We start from the raw sequence: 15,608 nt of genomic DNA, 5'->3' as shown, positions 1-15,608 counted from the left end.
GGAGCTGTTTAGAAACGGTGATGCCCAGATCAACTCAATGAGAACTTCTGGGGCTGGGACTAGTAGTGTCCCTGTGAGACACGAATATGAATATCCCGCTCTCTTCTCTTCAGCCCCACGGAGCTTTCCCAGGCCTTGGCGTACCCCACCCCTACCCCAGAAACCCAGAATTCTCTGGAAAAACAGGTAAGTGATGTTACTCATGGTAGTTAGAGAGGAGACATTCAGCCTATGTTAATTTAATTGCGACAAACACTCTCACACCCTTTAATACTTGTGTTCAAATATTTATATCATTTAAGCGCACAGAGTTTTCAAATTAGAATATTCTCACCAGAGCAAGGGGCTAAAGGTAATCTTTACGTGACCCAGAAACACTATTTGGGTATCTTTCAACATCTCCTTACATCATTATTTTCAAAGGTGGTTTTAATGAAACAGAACAGGATATGACATTTTCACACAATATCTCATACCAGCTACAAAGTCAGACCGATCCTTTGTTTAAATATTCTCTGGTCACCACCTTGTTATCTGAATGAGCTTTACGCTGCAGAAGAGTATTTGCATTTGTTCAACTGCAGGGGAAAAGGAGGAGGCCATTCTCCCCTTCAGGAGATCTCTTTCTTCAGCAGCAGTTAGGAGGCGGGCACAGGAATTTCTTTAGTTAACACCAGGCAGGACCAGGGAGTGGACAGTGGAACATGTACTGAGTGGGCCCTACAACCTGAAGGTGGGAGGGAAGGTGGGTGAGGGAGGGAGGGAAGGTGGGTGCTCTGGGTGGGGTGGATCTGCGCACAAGGCAGGAGGGCAGGAGTGTTCAGAGGATGGCCCGGAGTGCAGGGCTGGGGTTTAGTGTGGAGGCGCGGATACGGCCTTGGGGGAGCATGAGCCTGGCAGGGCTAAGGCTGGTAGAAAGGCAGGGCTGGCCTGTGAGGGGTCTGAATGCCATGCTACAGCCCCATGTAGCTGGGGGTTTCCGCCTCTGGAAAGACCCGCAGCTGCAGTGTGGAAAGTGGCTCAGGCCGCCCTGGAGGTGCCGGCAGGCCAGGACAGAGGCTGTTCTGCGGGCCTGAGCTGAGGTAGGAGCTGCCAGCCTGGAGGACTCGCTCAGGGCAGGGCTTTCCTCTCCTGCTTTAGCACCCACCCTGGCGTCAGCCCCGCTCCTCTCTCCTTCCTCCTTCCCTAGCCTGTCCTGGAGGAAGCAGGGGATGATGAAGCACCTCGGAGTGTGGCCATGGCCTCCCACCCACGTGGGGACTTTGTAGCCTCATCTCCGGGGCAAAGGAACTACAACAGCTTTGGTCTCCAATGGGTGGAAGAGTGGGCTTGGGAGTTGCCTTGGCCAGCTTAGCGTCTGTGAAACACAGTCCCACAGAGACTTGGCACAAGCAAGGAAGTAAAGAGCAAGGGCGAGGATGCAGGGATGCAGGAATTTGAGCAAGGTCCCAGGATGGCCGTGTCCTTCTTTGCATCTCTCCTCCCGGATCGTGAGCACAGCAGCCCAATGGACAAGGATTTTCAAATGTTACTTCTAGAAAGGAAAACTGCAGCCTGTCTCCACCATCTGTAGGGCTTCGGAGGTAAAAAGGTGTGTTCCCAGTTAAAGGTGGGCAAATAGCAGAGCCAGGCTGAGATCCACCCGTCCTGACACGGAGTCCAGGGCCCTCCTTTGGTAATATTTTGCTGGATGAAGCCATGCATTCCGTGTCTTTCGAAATTCCCTGTGGAGCCTAGTGCTGTTCTCAGAACTTGGAGCCAGCATCAACTGACCTTTGGTCCTTGGGGCAAAGACCTGGTCCATGAGCCCAGTCCAGGGACATAAAGGGAGAGTGGGTCTGAACCCTTGCTCTCTAAAGTGGGAAACCTCATGTCCTGCTCCAGATCCGTCAGAGCCCGGGAGACACTGTCGCACCCAGCTCACGGGGACAGCAGCGATGCGTCAGGACATGGAGGCGTGGAAGCAGGTGTTCCAGGAATTAATCCGGGAGGTGAAACCATGGCACACGTGGAAACTGACACGAGACAAAAGCCTTCTTCCTAACATCCTGAAGCCAGGGTGGACACAATACCAGCAGTGGACCTGTGCCAGGTGAGTAGGGAATGCGATAGCAATATTCCAGAAAATTCTTGCTTATTTCTTACGGTGTACACTCGTTACTTGTCTTGTTGTGCTCACGCTTGTAAATTGAAGAATACAGGAAGGAAGGTGCCCTTGATCCAAGACGTTTTGGCTTCATTAAAAATTTTTCCTTTTTACACTGAACCGCAAAACCATAGCAGGACTGGGCTAATGCCCAGATACAGAGAAAACAGGCTGCGAGGGGTGAGGGTGAGAAGCAGTGAGGAAAAGAGAAGGGGAGGAGTGGAGGTTATTTCCCTCAACCGCAGGAGAGTTGGACGAGCAGGACCCAGGGCTCATGCTCCCTGCATTGGGAGACCTAGGGTCCAACACAGAGTCCGTGGGGAGAGGCCCTGTGTGCTGAGGAGAAGCGTCAGGGAGGGGGCAGAGGACGGGGAGAGCTGAGCAACACTCAGCAACCTTACCCCTCTCTACTCCAAGCTGATGGAGTCTTTTTAAAATAGGACCCTCAGAAGTCATCCAGAGTCTCACCCTCTCTTTTCCAGTTGGGAAAGCAGAGCCCCAAGGATTGGGGGTGGGAGGCTGGGACTCTAGCTCGGGACTGGGGCCGTGCTCATTGCCTGCCCACCAACCCCTCGCCAGGAGAGGGTCCGGGCAGAGGAAGCAGAGCTCTCTTCTCCTGGTGGCGCGTGGTTTTCCCAGGCCAAGAGCATGGGAGCAGAGTCTCAGCTCATTTCTCCCAGTTCTGGAGGCTGGAAGTCCAAGATCAAGGTGCCAGCTGCTCTTCTGAGCCACAGGCTTCTCCTTGTGTCCTCACATGGCAGAAGGAGCTAGGGCGCTCTGTGGGATCGCTATTATAAGGGGACTAATCCCATTCCCAAGGGCTCCACCCTCACAACCTAATCACCTCCCCAAGGTTCCACTTTCTAACACCATCACCTTCAACGTTAGGATCCCAACATGGGAATTTGCAGGGGGACACAAACATTCAGACTATAGCACTTACCCACACCCACTTGTATCTATTTTTGGATTTCAGTTCAGGGTTCTTGGGGCTGTTGCACTTGTAGCCTTTGACCCACTTAAATCTACATTTGAAGAAGCCTTGATTTGGGGTCAAGAGACTGGAGTTCCAGTCCTGCCTCTTCCACTCACTGGGTCTCTGGGCGTGACAAGTTCCCAGCGTGTGCCTCATCTCTAAAATGATCACACCGGACTTCGAATTTGCCCAAGATTCCTTCCAGCTCTGATGGCTTGTGATTTGCTGTTTTCATGGCAGACACATCTGTGGGTCACAGAGCATGCTGGTGGTACAATGGAGATAGGAACAAGGGGCTCGGGATTTCTTCCCCACTAATCCATGACCCGGATCAAATCATGTTTCTGTGTGTCCCTCCGGCACAGCCCACAACTGGGCCATACTGGGCCATACTGGGCCAAGCTGAGGGTCTTGTCTTCTTTCTCCACAGGTTCCAGTGCTCCTCATGCTCTCGAAATTGGGCCTCTGCCCAAGTTCAGGTCCTTTTCCACATGCACTGGAGTGAGGGGGAATCCAGGGGCCGGGTGAAGATGAGGGTCTTTGCCCAAAGATGTCAGAAGTGCTCCCAGCCTTCGTTTGAGGTTCCCAAGTTTACAGAAGGGAACATCTCAAGGATCCTGAACAACCTGGTGTTGCAAATTCTGAAGAAATGCTATAGAGAAGGATTTACGTTGGTGGAGATTCCTACGATCAAGGAAATCTCTCTTGAAGGGCCACATGACAGTGACAATTGCGAGGCATGTCTGCAGGGCTTCTGTGTGCAGAGTGAGTTAGGTCTGGCCATGTGGTCACCAGTATCCCCATTACCTCCCACAATAAGCTCCCCCATCCTCGGGATCACCACCGAAAAACCTTCTCCCACGAGGAGTAGCACCGGAGGGGATGCAGTGAAGAAAAAGAAGGTATTACCCAGACAGTCGTTTCCTGAGACCACACAAGCTGAGAGCCTCCCCATTTCCTGGAGCCCGAGAGCAAACACCAACTTCCAGGCAGAGAGAAGAGACCAGAACTCCTTCAACAATTGCACTTTCTCTTCCCACACAGCCCAGCGTACCAGGAGCTTAGGCATGAGCTGCTGCTGCTGTCTCATGCTAATAATCATCATTGTAATTGTGGTAAAAACCACTATCTGAGCCTGGAAAGCATGATGTTGAGTTTATCAGACACACAGTCATCTATTGTATAATCCCATTGATGCAAAATATTCAGAATAGGTAAATCTAGAGATGGCAAGTAGATTTGTGGCTGCCAAACAAGGGACTGGAGGGAGAGGGGAAGTGGGGAGCAACTATTTAATCTGTATGGGTTTTTTGGGGGGGTGATGAAAGTATTTTAGAGGTGATGGTTGCACAACACTGTGAATGCACCAAATGCCATTTATTTGTTCATTTTAAGATGGTTAATTTAATATAAATTTCACCTCAATTTAAAAAAAAAAGAATGCTGCAATTTCATTCATTCTCTAGAGAACTGAGACTGAGGCGTTTATGGCTCACAGAACAGTTTGGAAATCTTAGGAAACCTGGGGGCCCTCTCCCCAGATGACTTTGCACAGACCTTCTGACGTCAATCTGTGGAGGCGTTTGCCATCCAAAGCATTAGTCTGAAAAGCCGGGTTCTAGAGCAGTGGTCTCCACCGAGGAGCTACACGCAGCTGAGGGCTGAGGCAGGACCATCTGCCCAGGTGGGGAGATATCCTTACAACTCCATTTAATTTTTGTTTGTACTTAACTATTTCTTGTCACATGTTTTATCATGTATGTTAATATATTAGTAGAATGGTATAGTGATATGATAAATAAATACACACCCATTTGGAGTGGGTGTTCAGTTTCTCATTGACAGGGTTGCAAAATCAAAAACATTGTTACGGGGGACCCTGTTCTGAAGGACCAAGGGTGGAAGTCTGTCCATGGATTCTCACCAGGATTCTGAAACCAAGTTGCTTTCTATACAAGTTTTCTATTCTGATTAATGAGAATAATTTTAAGACTCATTCTCACATCTTTTTTATCTAGAAATCGGAATCCTGTATATGTAGCTAAAATGAAAGCAGTAGTCATTTACAGCAAATGCTCCTTTTCACTCGCCCTTGTCTCCTTCTCCATCTGCCTGCCTCTCTCATCAACGACAGTGGTTCCTGAAAGCACAGGCTGCTCAAGCTGGGACAGTCTCTAGAACTTTTTCATTTTGCAAAACTGAAACTCTGTAGCCATTAAACAACAACTCCCCTTTTCTCCCTCCCCCTAGGCCCTGCTAACTATCATTCTTCTTCCTGTTTGTATGAACCTGCCTACTTTAGATACCTCATACATGTGGAATAATATAGTATTCGTCTTCTGGTAACTGGCTTATTTCACTTAGCATAATGTCCTCAAGGTTCATCCATGTTGTAGCATGTGACAGGATTCCCTTCCTTTTGGGGGCTGAATAATATTCCACTGTATGTATGTACCACACTTTGTTTATCCAGCCATCCATTGATAGACGCTTGGGTTGCTTCCACCTTTTGGCTGTTGTGAGTAGTGCTGCTGTGAACATGGGTGTACAAATATCTCTCTGAGACTCTGCTTGCAACTCTTTTGGCTATATACTCAGAAGTGGAACTGCAAGATCATATGGTAATTCTACTTTAATTTTTTGAGGAACTGCCATGATGTTTTCTACAGCAGCTGTACCATTTTACAGTCCCACCATAAGGATTCCAATTTCCTCACATTCTAACCAACTTATTTTCTGTTTTTTTTTTATATAATAGTCATATCAATGGGTGTAAGGTGATATCTCATAGTGCCTTCGATTTGCATTTCTAGAAAATGCAATTTTTTATGATGTAAGTTTACACTTTCAAGGCAATATCAGGAATAATATTTGTACAACTCAGCACAGAGATAACTATTGGGAACAAAACAGAAATGTGTAGCTAAATTCTTCACAGACTTGCTATTCATGTTCAGACGTTGAAGCATAGTCTACATATCTGTATTAGGCAAACTCCAGGAACTTAAAATGTAATAGTGGGACAAGACAGAACAAACACATGCCTAAGAAACAAACATCTAAGAGAAAAGAGGGTGCCCCAGCAGCCCATAAATAGCTGGAAGCTGAGTGACCAGTGAGGTGGGGAAGGCATGCTGGGTCATTAATATAAAAAGGGGTTCTTAGTGGAAAGCAAATCATAAAATATTAAAGTGGGGATCAGCCTCAGAAATTGTCTTCTCCAACTCTATTTCTTACAGGTGGGGAAAATGAGCCTCACCCAAAGTGAAGTGATTTTTCCCAGGATTATACAGTGCATTTGTGAAAGCGCTAGCCTTGCAATCCTGGCTCCGAGTTCCAATGTTGACTATTGACCCCTTCAGGAGGTTACAAAATATGTTCAGAAAGTCACAAAAATAAACATGCTCTAAGTGAGAACCAGGGACTTCCCCAGTGGTCCAGTGGCTAAGGCTCTGCACTCCCAATGCAGGCGGCCCAAGTTCGACCCCTGGTTAGGGAACTAGATCCCACATGCCGCAACCAAGAGTTCACATGCTGCAACTAAAGACCTCACATGCCGCAACTAAAGACCTCACATGCCACAATGAAGGTTGAAGATCCTGCGTGCTGCAACTAAGACCTGGTGCAGTTAAATAAATAAACAAATGAATAATTTTTTAAAAAAATCAGTGATGGAATTAAAAAAAAAAAAAGTGAGAACCAGTTCTTGTTTTGGACCACTTCATTGCCCATACCTGGGGTTACAGGAGCTACCTGGGGTTGACCAGTCACAACTGAAATTAGACTCTAGTGTAGCAGCTGATTACTAAAGACTGAAGTCCTAGCCCCAGACAGTGTCCATCCTTCCCTCAAAGCCACAGCTCTACTGGTGCAAGCTCAGCCTTGGGTCCTCTTTGTCTCCCTGGTGAATTTTACAATCAAGGCAAGTTCATCTATTTAACATCATATCTTCTTTGGTCCCATTACCAGTGTTTAGCTGCTTTCTTTCCTAAGAATTATGAGTGGTGCTAAGGCCCAATACTCAACTATAATTTGCTTCCTCTGTAATTTATATTATGCTGCAATAAAATGACATAAGCATCTCAATTTTTCACTCTGGTGAAACAGCTGGAGACTCTAAGCAGAGATTTGAGCTGCCTATTAACACTGCAGTTTGGCATCATTTCAAGTTTTAAAGCTTAGATGTAATTTCCTAATTTTTAGAAATAAATCCAATACACATACCATAAAATAAGCATTTACACCTATATACACTACAGAACGATAACTAAGAAAACATACAGATGACCAAAAGCACATGAAAAGATACTCAACATCACTAATTATTAGAGAAATACAAATCAAAACTACAATGAGGTATCACCTCATACCGGTCACAATGGCCATCATCAAAAAGTCTACAAACAATAAATGCTGGAGAGGGCATGGAGAAAAGGGAACCATCCTACACTGCTAGGGAGAATGTAAATTGGTACAACCACTATGGAGAATAGTATGGAGGTTCCTTGAAAAACTAAAAATAGAACTACCATATGACCCAGCAATCCCACTCCTGGGCGTATATCTGGAGTAAACCATACTTCAAAAAGATACATGCACCCCAATGTTCATTGCAGCACTATTTACAATAGCCAAGATATGGAAGCAACCTAAATGTCCATTGACAGAGGGATGGATAAAGATATGGTACATATATACAATGGAATATTACTCAGTCATAAAAAAGAATGAAATAATGCCATTTGCAGCAACATGGATGGACCTAGAGATGATCATACTAAGAGTCGTAAGTCAGACAGAAAGATAAATATCACATGATATCACTCGTGTGGAATCTAATTTTTAAAAATGATACAAATGAACTTATTTACAAAACAGAAACTCACAGATTTCAAAAACAAACTTATGGTTACCAAAGGGGAAACGCTGTGGGAAGGGATAAATTAGGATCTTGAGATTAACATACACACACTATAAAATAGATAACCAACAAGGATCGACCATATAGCACAGGGAACTCTACTCAATACTCTGTAATAACCTATATGGGTAAAGAATCTGAAAAAGAATGAATATATGTATATGTATAACTGAATCACTTTCCTGTACACCTGAAACTAAAACAACATTGTAAATTGACTATACTCCAATAAAAAAAAAAAGATAACTAAAAGTATCTAAGTTTCCTTCCCACTCAGAAAGGGAAAGACAGTAATTGACAGAAAGGGAAAGACAGTAACTGATTTCCGGAGATCACTGCTCACAATCATCATGAGTTACCCTAAACTGGTGTTTGGCAAGCATGCCAAATAGTCATTCTAGAAAGCTAGAGTCAAGAAATCTGGTGTAGGTCTTGCTATTAATTAAAATGCTCTACTCAATGATTTCACCTAAGTGTCTTTGCCCCTTAACTTCCAGCATATGAAAAATGGGTATAATAATAAGCTTTTGGAACCAGAACATTTTTCTCCTAAGAATTATATTTTCTTTCATTCATATTGCTTTAATGTTCATACATATATCCTACTATGCAAATTACTTTTCCAAATTATGAATCAGTCCATATGCATCATGCAAAATGTTCAAATCTCTATTATCTCCACTAAGATGCTTATTCTACTTTAGAATCTTTCTGCATTTTTACATTAATATGAATAAAGTAAATAGTATTTCTACAAGCCTCATATTTAATAAATATATTTCTTTGGGGATGTTATGTAACATGAAATAATTACATATCAATGTAGTACTTTTTCAGTTATTTTTATGTAACATCGAGATAAGGTTTTTGCACAAAAGACTGGTTTTATTGAAATAAATTTTACATGAGCTATGGACAGTCAATTTATGCGAAAGCCCTCATTTCCCCCCTTTTCAGATATATTTTCCATTTGGCTGTATGTAACATACACTGTAGCATGAAATAAAATTCCAAAATCATTCACGTAGTACAACTAATAAATTTGCATTATATTTGTAAAGTGTTATAAAGAAAAATACAATTGTTTGAGGTTCGGTTAAAGTGATTTCTCATTTTCCTATTCTTTCCATCCCTTAACCTACTTCTCAGAGTTTGTCTTTAACTTGAAGCAGTACTCTACTGAAGCATTACTATGTGACTTTAGACTGTTCTGCCTGCTTTATGTCTGTTGAGGATAAAATATTTAGAGTTATGATTAAACCCATTAAGACAAAATATTGGGTGTCTATTAACCCCTCTGGGGGTAGACTGGTTCTTCAGATAAGAAAATAAAAATCACTCTTCATTTCTAGCCCAGATTAACTTCTGAAAAGCCCAAATGGCTCGACCATGTTATACAATATGGTAGCTACACTTGGCTATTTAAATTTAAATGTAATTAAAAATTTAGTTCTTCAGTCACACCAGACACTGTTCAAGAGCTCAAGAAGCAGATGCATCTGGTGGTTACTAAATTAGACAGCACAGATGCAGAACATTTCCTTCACTGCATAAAGTTCTACTGGACACCACTGGGCTAGACCATATAGGAGTCGATTCATATATAAATATATGTGAAGATATGCATTTTTTCCATCTTAGTCACAAAACCTACTTGTTTAAACTTAGCTTCAACACATTCACAATCCTGTTTATTTTAGTCCAAGATAATAGGATAAAAATAGATATTTGTACAATTTCTCCAAATCCTACAATGTGATATCAAAGTTCAAAGCCCTGTAATGAATACCTTCTTTGCCAGTGTAAATCCAGTCTCCTGAGCTCCCTCTGGACCGCAGCGTCTTGGCCACAGGCAGAGTTCTCCTGTGGTACCTGCAGAGAAGCCTTGCTAGGGACTCCTCATCAGTGTGGACTAGTCATTCCCACTACTTATATGGCCACCTTGGAGGACAGGTCCCTGGAGGCAAGGTCTCTGCTCTGTGCTCTGGCAGGCGCCCCAGAACCCCCAAGGGGCCCACTCAAGGCAGGCTGACCACCCATGCAGGCCACGCAAGGCTTCCCAAGATCCCCAAGGGGCCCACTCAAGGCAGGCTGACCACCCACGCAGGCCACGCAAGGCTTCCCAGGACCCCCAAGGGGCCGACTCAAGGCAAGCTGACCACCCATGCAGGCCACGCAACGCTTCCCAGGACCCCCAAGGGGCCCACTCAAGGCAACCTGACCACCCATGCAGGCCACGCAAGGCTTCCCAAGATCCCCAAGGGGCCCACTCAAGGCAGGCTGACCACCCATGCGGGCCACACAACGCTTCCCAGGACCCCCAAGGGGCCCACCCAAGGCAGGCTGACCACCCACGCAGGCCACGCAACGCTTCCCAGGACCAGCCAGGCCCACACTTGCTCCACTAGGGACACCAGCACACCATCTAAGCCCCATGCCTGGGCAGACAATCCAGCCCTTCTTTCTGCCCTCAAGGTCCAGATTATACCTAAAGTCTTTCCTGAAAGCCTACACTTGTAAAATATAACTTAAAACGTGAAAATAGCCATTGTATAAACCCAAGGAAAACTGTCCTCAGTAAAAGAAATAATGCATTAAAACTCTTTCAAAATAACAAAATAAAAAAGTCTCATCTGACTAGTCCAGTATAAATACTCTTCTCACCATCCCTTTATCTCCAGATTCCTGAAAACAATGCAATCAACTTCAAATTTTGGTCTTTAAGTGATAATTTTTAAAAAATAACACATTTTCTAAAATATTAAATGTGCATGATTTGGAAACAAGTGTATGCAAATGAACCTTTAAATGTCAATATATAAACCCATTTATCAATTCTCCAGTCCACAGAGAGAGGTACTCACATATTTGAAATTTGAAAATCATCTTTCCTAACAACTATGACCATGGTTTCTAGACTTTGTCTTTAAGCACAAGCCATTATTCCTCTATGACATGACCCACAACAGGAAGATTTACAGCTCCACAAGTCAGGAAAATTCTGTAGTCTTCTGATGGATGGCATCAAAGCTGAAGGCTGAAAGATACTTTAGTGGCATAGCTGGGAACAGATTCTGTAACAAAAAGAAAATATATACTCAACCATTCCCATTTTATTATGAAGTGTAACTATGTCAAAACACAAATTATTGCCACTTCATACTTCAAGTATAAATGCATTTATTAGAACTAAGTCAACTACCGCAAATGTATAGTCTGGCGTTAGAGATATTTAGATCTAAGAAGAATACATTATTATTAACTCTCATTCTTTTGCAATCTTTCCAACCAACTCACACAGCTACATCAACATCTTGGAAACTGTATGATCCTAAAATAATAAAAGTTGACAAAACAAAAATAGATGGCCAAGGATTTGGGACTGGGGATGCCAGGTGGAAGGGAATACGGTTTACAAGAGAAGTTTGGGCTATTCCTAAATGAAGCACCATCTTATTAATAACCCTTTTATCATACTTACTCTTCCAACTGGTTACTCCCCACTCTCTCTCTCTCTCTTCACAGCCAATTTTTGTCAAGGTATGGTCTATACCAATAGTTCTCAAGGTGTGTTTCTCAGACTCAAGGCATCAGTATCACCTGGGAACTTGCTAGAAATGTACTTTCTCAGGCCCCACCCAAACCTGATGACTCAAAAACTCTGAGAGTGGGGCCTGCCGCTGATTCTCATGTGAACTAAAGTTTGAGAACCAGCGAGGGGCTTCACTTCCTCATCATTCTTGAATCATATCAGGTTGGATGTCCATGTAGACTCACTAAATCTACTTTTTTTCCTTAGAGTGATGAACTCTCTAACTCAGACATTAGTCTTATGGGGAAGGAGGAAAAAGAGAGAAGACAACATGATGGAGAAAAAAGAAACAAACTTAAAAAAATTCAAAGCATATGTCCAGCATAAGTTGAACTATTAAGAAATCACCATTTTCGCAGGTCAAAACCAGCTGAATATTGGCAATATCATTTAGTTCAACCTACTATGAATATGTGAAGTATAGAATTATGATAATTATTTAGAAATAAATGAATGGAATCAAAATCTATCATTACTAAAGTTAACTTTGAAAATCAAATTATTTTATTGCTGGCCACATAGATCGAAAGATTAATACTTATTTTCTCTAATTTGTTCTTGCATTTTCATATAATAGCACTATAATACAATTATGAAGAAACGAATAAAATACAAGAAGGTTTTTCACAAGAGGAAAGTTATATGACCCAAAGATAAATTTTGATAAATAAATGGTTCTGTTATTTCAGTTTCATGTTTAACATAAATTTCTAATTTATTTCATAATATTTCAGCATGCAAAATTAGGGATGGACAAACAGATTAGAGGTAACTATATAGAAATTTTCTTAATCTAATTGAAAAACTTTTAATTTGCCAATAAATGGTATTTTTCATTAATGTGATGAGACATGCATGTTTTCTGAGTGTGACTGATGGAACCTGCCCCCAGGTGCTTGTCTTCAAAGTCTTGGGGGCCCGGGCTACCTCCTCCCTAAACCCACATGCGTGACATCTTTCTTTCAGGTCTGCACCCGGCTTATCAGGAAAAGAGACCTGAAAAATTAAGGGGTAACTTGCAGGCATCTACACCCAGAAAAGAGGTGGGGATTAGGGCTTCCCTCGTGGCGCAGTGGTTGAGAATCTGCCTGCCAATGCAGGGGACACGGGTTCGAGCCCTGGTCTGGGAAGATCCCACATGCCGCGGAGCAACTGGGCCCGTGAGCCACAACTACTGAGCCTGCGCGTCTGGAGCCTGTGCTCCGCAACGAGAGAGGCCGCGACAGTGAGAGGCCCGCGCACCGCGATGAAGAGTGGCCCTCGCTCACCGCAACTGGAGAAAGCCCTTGCACAGAAACGAGGACCCAACACAGCCAAAAATAAATAAATAAATAAATAAAATTTAAAAGGAAAAAAACTTTCTAAAAAAAAAAAGAGGTGGGGATTAGAAGAACAAAGGCTGATTTATGCCTTTTCCTGTGTCTAGACGTGACAGAAGGAAGAGGTTCTAAGGCTTCTGAAACACTTCGGAAATAGCCACTGGGGAAAACACTTCTTTCTCAGCCCTTTCCTGAGGTACTGTGACCGCCCTGTATCTTCCCCACCCTATGGGAAACCAAAACTAATTGCATCTACTTACTAATCTGCCATCTTGTTTCTTCCTTTTGTGATTTTTACGTAGGTGTACCTTGATTTATACGAGATGACATTTTTTAAAGTTGAATTTAAATGGATTTTGACATGGAACCTTCTTTTCCCATTAACTAGAATACTGTTTTATCAATATCATTTCATTGAAAAGCCATGTAAAGTTAGTAACACAATCTTCACATTTTAAGTGCTGTTTGCCAGCCTCTCTGTCACATGGTTGTAGATGTATTAAGCATGCTAATGCACTAGGAAAATTTCATTATTTAAGGAAAGGCAATGTATCTTTTTTTTTTTTTGGTAAATACAAAAATAATTTACAAATTATTTTTATTTATTGGTTATTGCCCCTAACCAATTAACTTTTTTTTTTTTTTTTGCGGTACGCGGGCCTCTCACTGTTGTGGCCTCTCCCGTTGCGGAGCACAGGCTCCGGACACGCAGGCTCAGCGGCCATGGCTCACGGGCCCAGCCGCTCCGCGGCATGTGGGATCTTCCCGGACCGGGGCATGAACCCGTGTCCCCGGCATCGGCAGGCGGACTCTCAACCGCTGCGCCACCAGGGAAGCCCCCAATTAACTTTTTGTCAGTTTGACTTATAGCAATAAATGTGTTGCATGAGTGAATGGAATACTATACACTCATTTTAAATAATTTTGAATATGAGTAACCTACCTCTTTCTTTAAGATCTTCAATATAGGCTTTCATAAATTCTTTATCAAAATGTTGGCGATCTTGTTCACTTTCCATCGTTTCATCTTGACACTGGGTATTCTCAATAGGATTGTCTATAAGACTTACAAATCTATTCAAGAGAGTATGGAAAATATCACATTTTCACCTATGTATTTGTATTGTGCAAAAATCCTCTCAGAAGAAGTCAAACTTTGTGGCATTAAATCCCAAGTTCTCACTTCTTCTTAGAAGTCACAGCTAACCACATAATATGTGTCACCAGTGGAATTCTACTGTGCAATAATCCAACAGGATTATGGAGTCAGTTTACAGCAGAGACTGTACAGAGGCTTGATGGGGAAATGACAGTTACTTAGCCACAGACAGAGGACAGCGGGCAGGAAGCCATGAGGTGAACAATAACATTTAGTGTCCCCGTCATATACGAGTCTTACTATGTTTGTTTGATATTACTCCCAATTAGTGAAATCAAACTCTAAAATGATGTGGCTACATTGAAAAGGACTCATAAAATCACCACCAAGAAGGTATTTAAAAGATGGACTACATCAAAAAAATCTAGAAACAATAAATGCTGGAGAGGGTGTGGAGAAAAGGGAACACTCTTGCACTGCTGGTGGGAATGTGAATTGGTTCAGCCACTATGGAGAACAGTATGGAGGTTCCTTAAAAACCTAAAAATAGAATTACCATATGACCCAGCAATCCCACTACTGGGCATATACCCTGAGAAAACCAAAATTCAAAAAGAGTCATGTACCAGAATGTTCATTGCAGCTCTATTTACAATAGCCCGGAGATGGAAACAACCTAAGTGCCCATCATCGGATGAATGGATAAAGAAGATGTGGCACATATATACAATGGAATATTACTCAGCCATAAAAAGAAACGAAATCGAGCTATTTGTAATGAGGTGGATAGACCTAGAGTCTGTCTTACAGAGTGAAGTAAGTCAGAAAGAAAAAGACAAATACCGTATGCTAACACATATATATGGAATTTAAGAAGAAAAATGTTATGAAGAACCTAGGGGTAAGACAGGAATAAAGACACAGACCTACTAGAAAATGGACTTGAAGATATGGGGAGGGGGAAGGGTGAGCTGTGACAGGGCGAGAGAGAGTCATGGACATATATACACTAACAAACATAAGGTAGATAGCTAGTGGGAAGCAGCCGCATGGCACAGGGATATTGGCTCGGTGCTTTGTGACCGCCTGGAGGGGTGGGATAGGGAGGGTGGGAGGGAGGGAGATGCAAGAGGGAAGAGATATGGGAACATATGTATATGTATAACTGATTCACTTTGTTATAAAGCAGAAACTGACACACCATTGTAAAGCAATTATACCCCAATAAAGATGTTAAAAAAAAAGATGGACTACTGTGACAAAAAAAGAAGCTAAAGGAGACAATCTAAAATGGCATTTGATCTAATTTCTTCACAGTTTTGAAAGATTCAACAGCCACTGACCCATCCAGGCCAGCGGTGATGGGAGTGCTGAGTATCCGACCAGGGAGCCCTGGTGCCTTCAACCAGCAGGTAGCATTTGTCCAGAAATCCTCTGAGCTCTACCTCCCCATGCCATTGGCCAAAAACTACAAAATCCTGTAAGAAGGCACCAGAACTTGTTCTTAGAGTACGAGAACCATCTAATCTGGTTCCTGAGACGGGCACACAGGCTC

At 43.0% G+C, this 15,608-nt stretch overlaps 2 protein-coding genes across 3 annotated transcripts in view; one reads left to right on the top strand and one right to left on the bottom strand.

Moving 5' to 3' along the window:
• The first annotated feature begins 90 nt into the window (after positions 1-90).
• RTP3 (receptor transporter protein 3) lies at positions 91-4,307 on the top strand. Its single transcript, XM_030845288.3, has 3 exons — positions 91-186; positions 1,885-2,092; positions 3,553-4,307. The coding sequence occupies exons 2-3, from the start codon at positions 1,938-1,940 to the stop codon at positions 4,253-4,255; spliced, it is 858 nt and encodes a 285-aa protein (XP_030701148.1). The 5' UTR covers positions 91-186; positions 1,885-1,937; the 3' UTR covers positions 4,256-4,307.
• A 4,562-nt stretch (positions 4,308-8,869) lies between these two features.
• The window catches only part of LRRC2 (leucine rich repeat containing 2), a 41,714-nt gene continuing 34,975 nt past the window's right edge, over positions 8,870-15,608 (bottom strand). For both annotated transcript variants that reach the window (XM_030845287.3, XM_060308273.1), the window contains exons 8-9: positions 13,898-14,028; positions 8,870-11,117 (exon numbers count right to left, since the gene is read on the bottom strand). In XM_030845287.3, coding sequence (XP_030701147.1) covers positions 11,068-11,117; positions 13,898-14,028 — 181 coding nt within the window. In that variant the 3' untranslated portion in view covers positions 8,870-11,067. The remainder of the gene's footprint in view (positions 11,118-13,897; positions 14,029-15,608) is intronic.

Source organism: Globicephala melas, chromosome 11, assembly GCF_963455315.2.
Source record: "Globicephala melas chromosome 11, mGloMel1.2, whole genome shotgun sequence".
NCBI classification, from domain to species: Eukaryota; Metazoa; Chordata; class Mammalia; order Artiodactyla; family Delphinidae; genus Globicephala; species Globicephala melas.
Note: the sequence above shows the minus strand (reverse complement) of the source record. Positions and strands in the feature narration are given on the sequence as shown.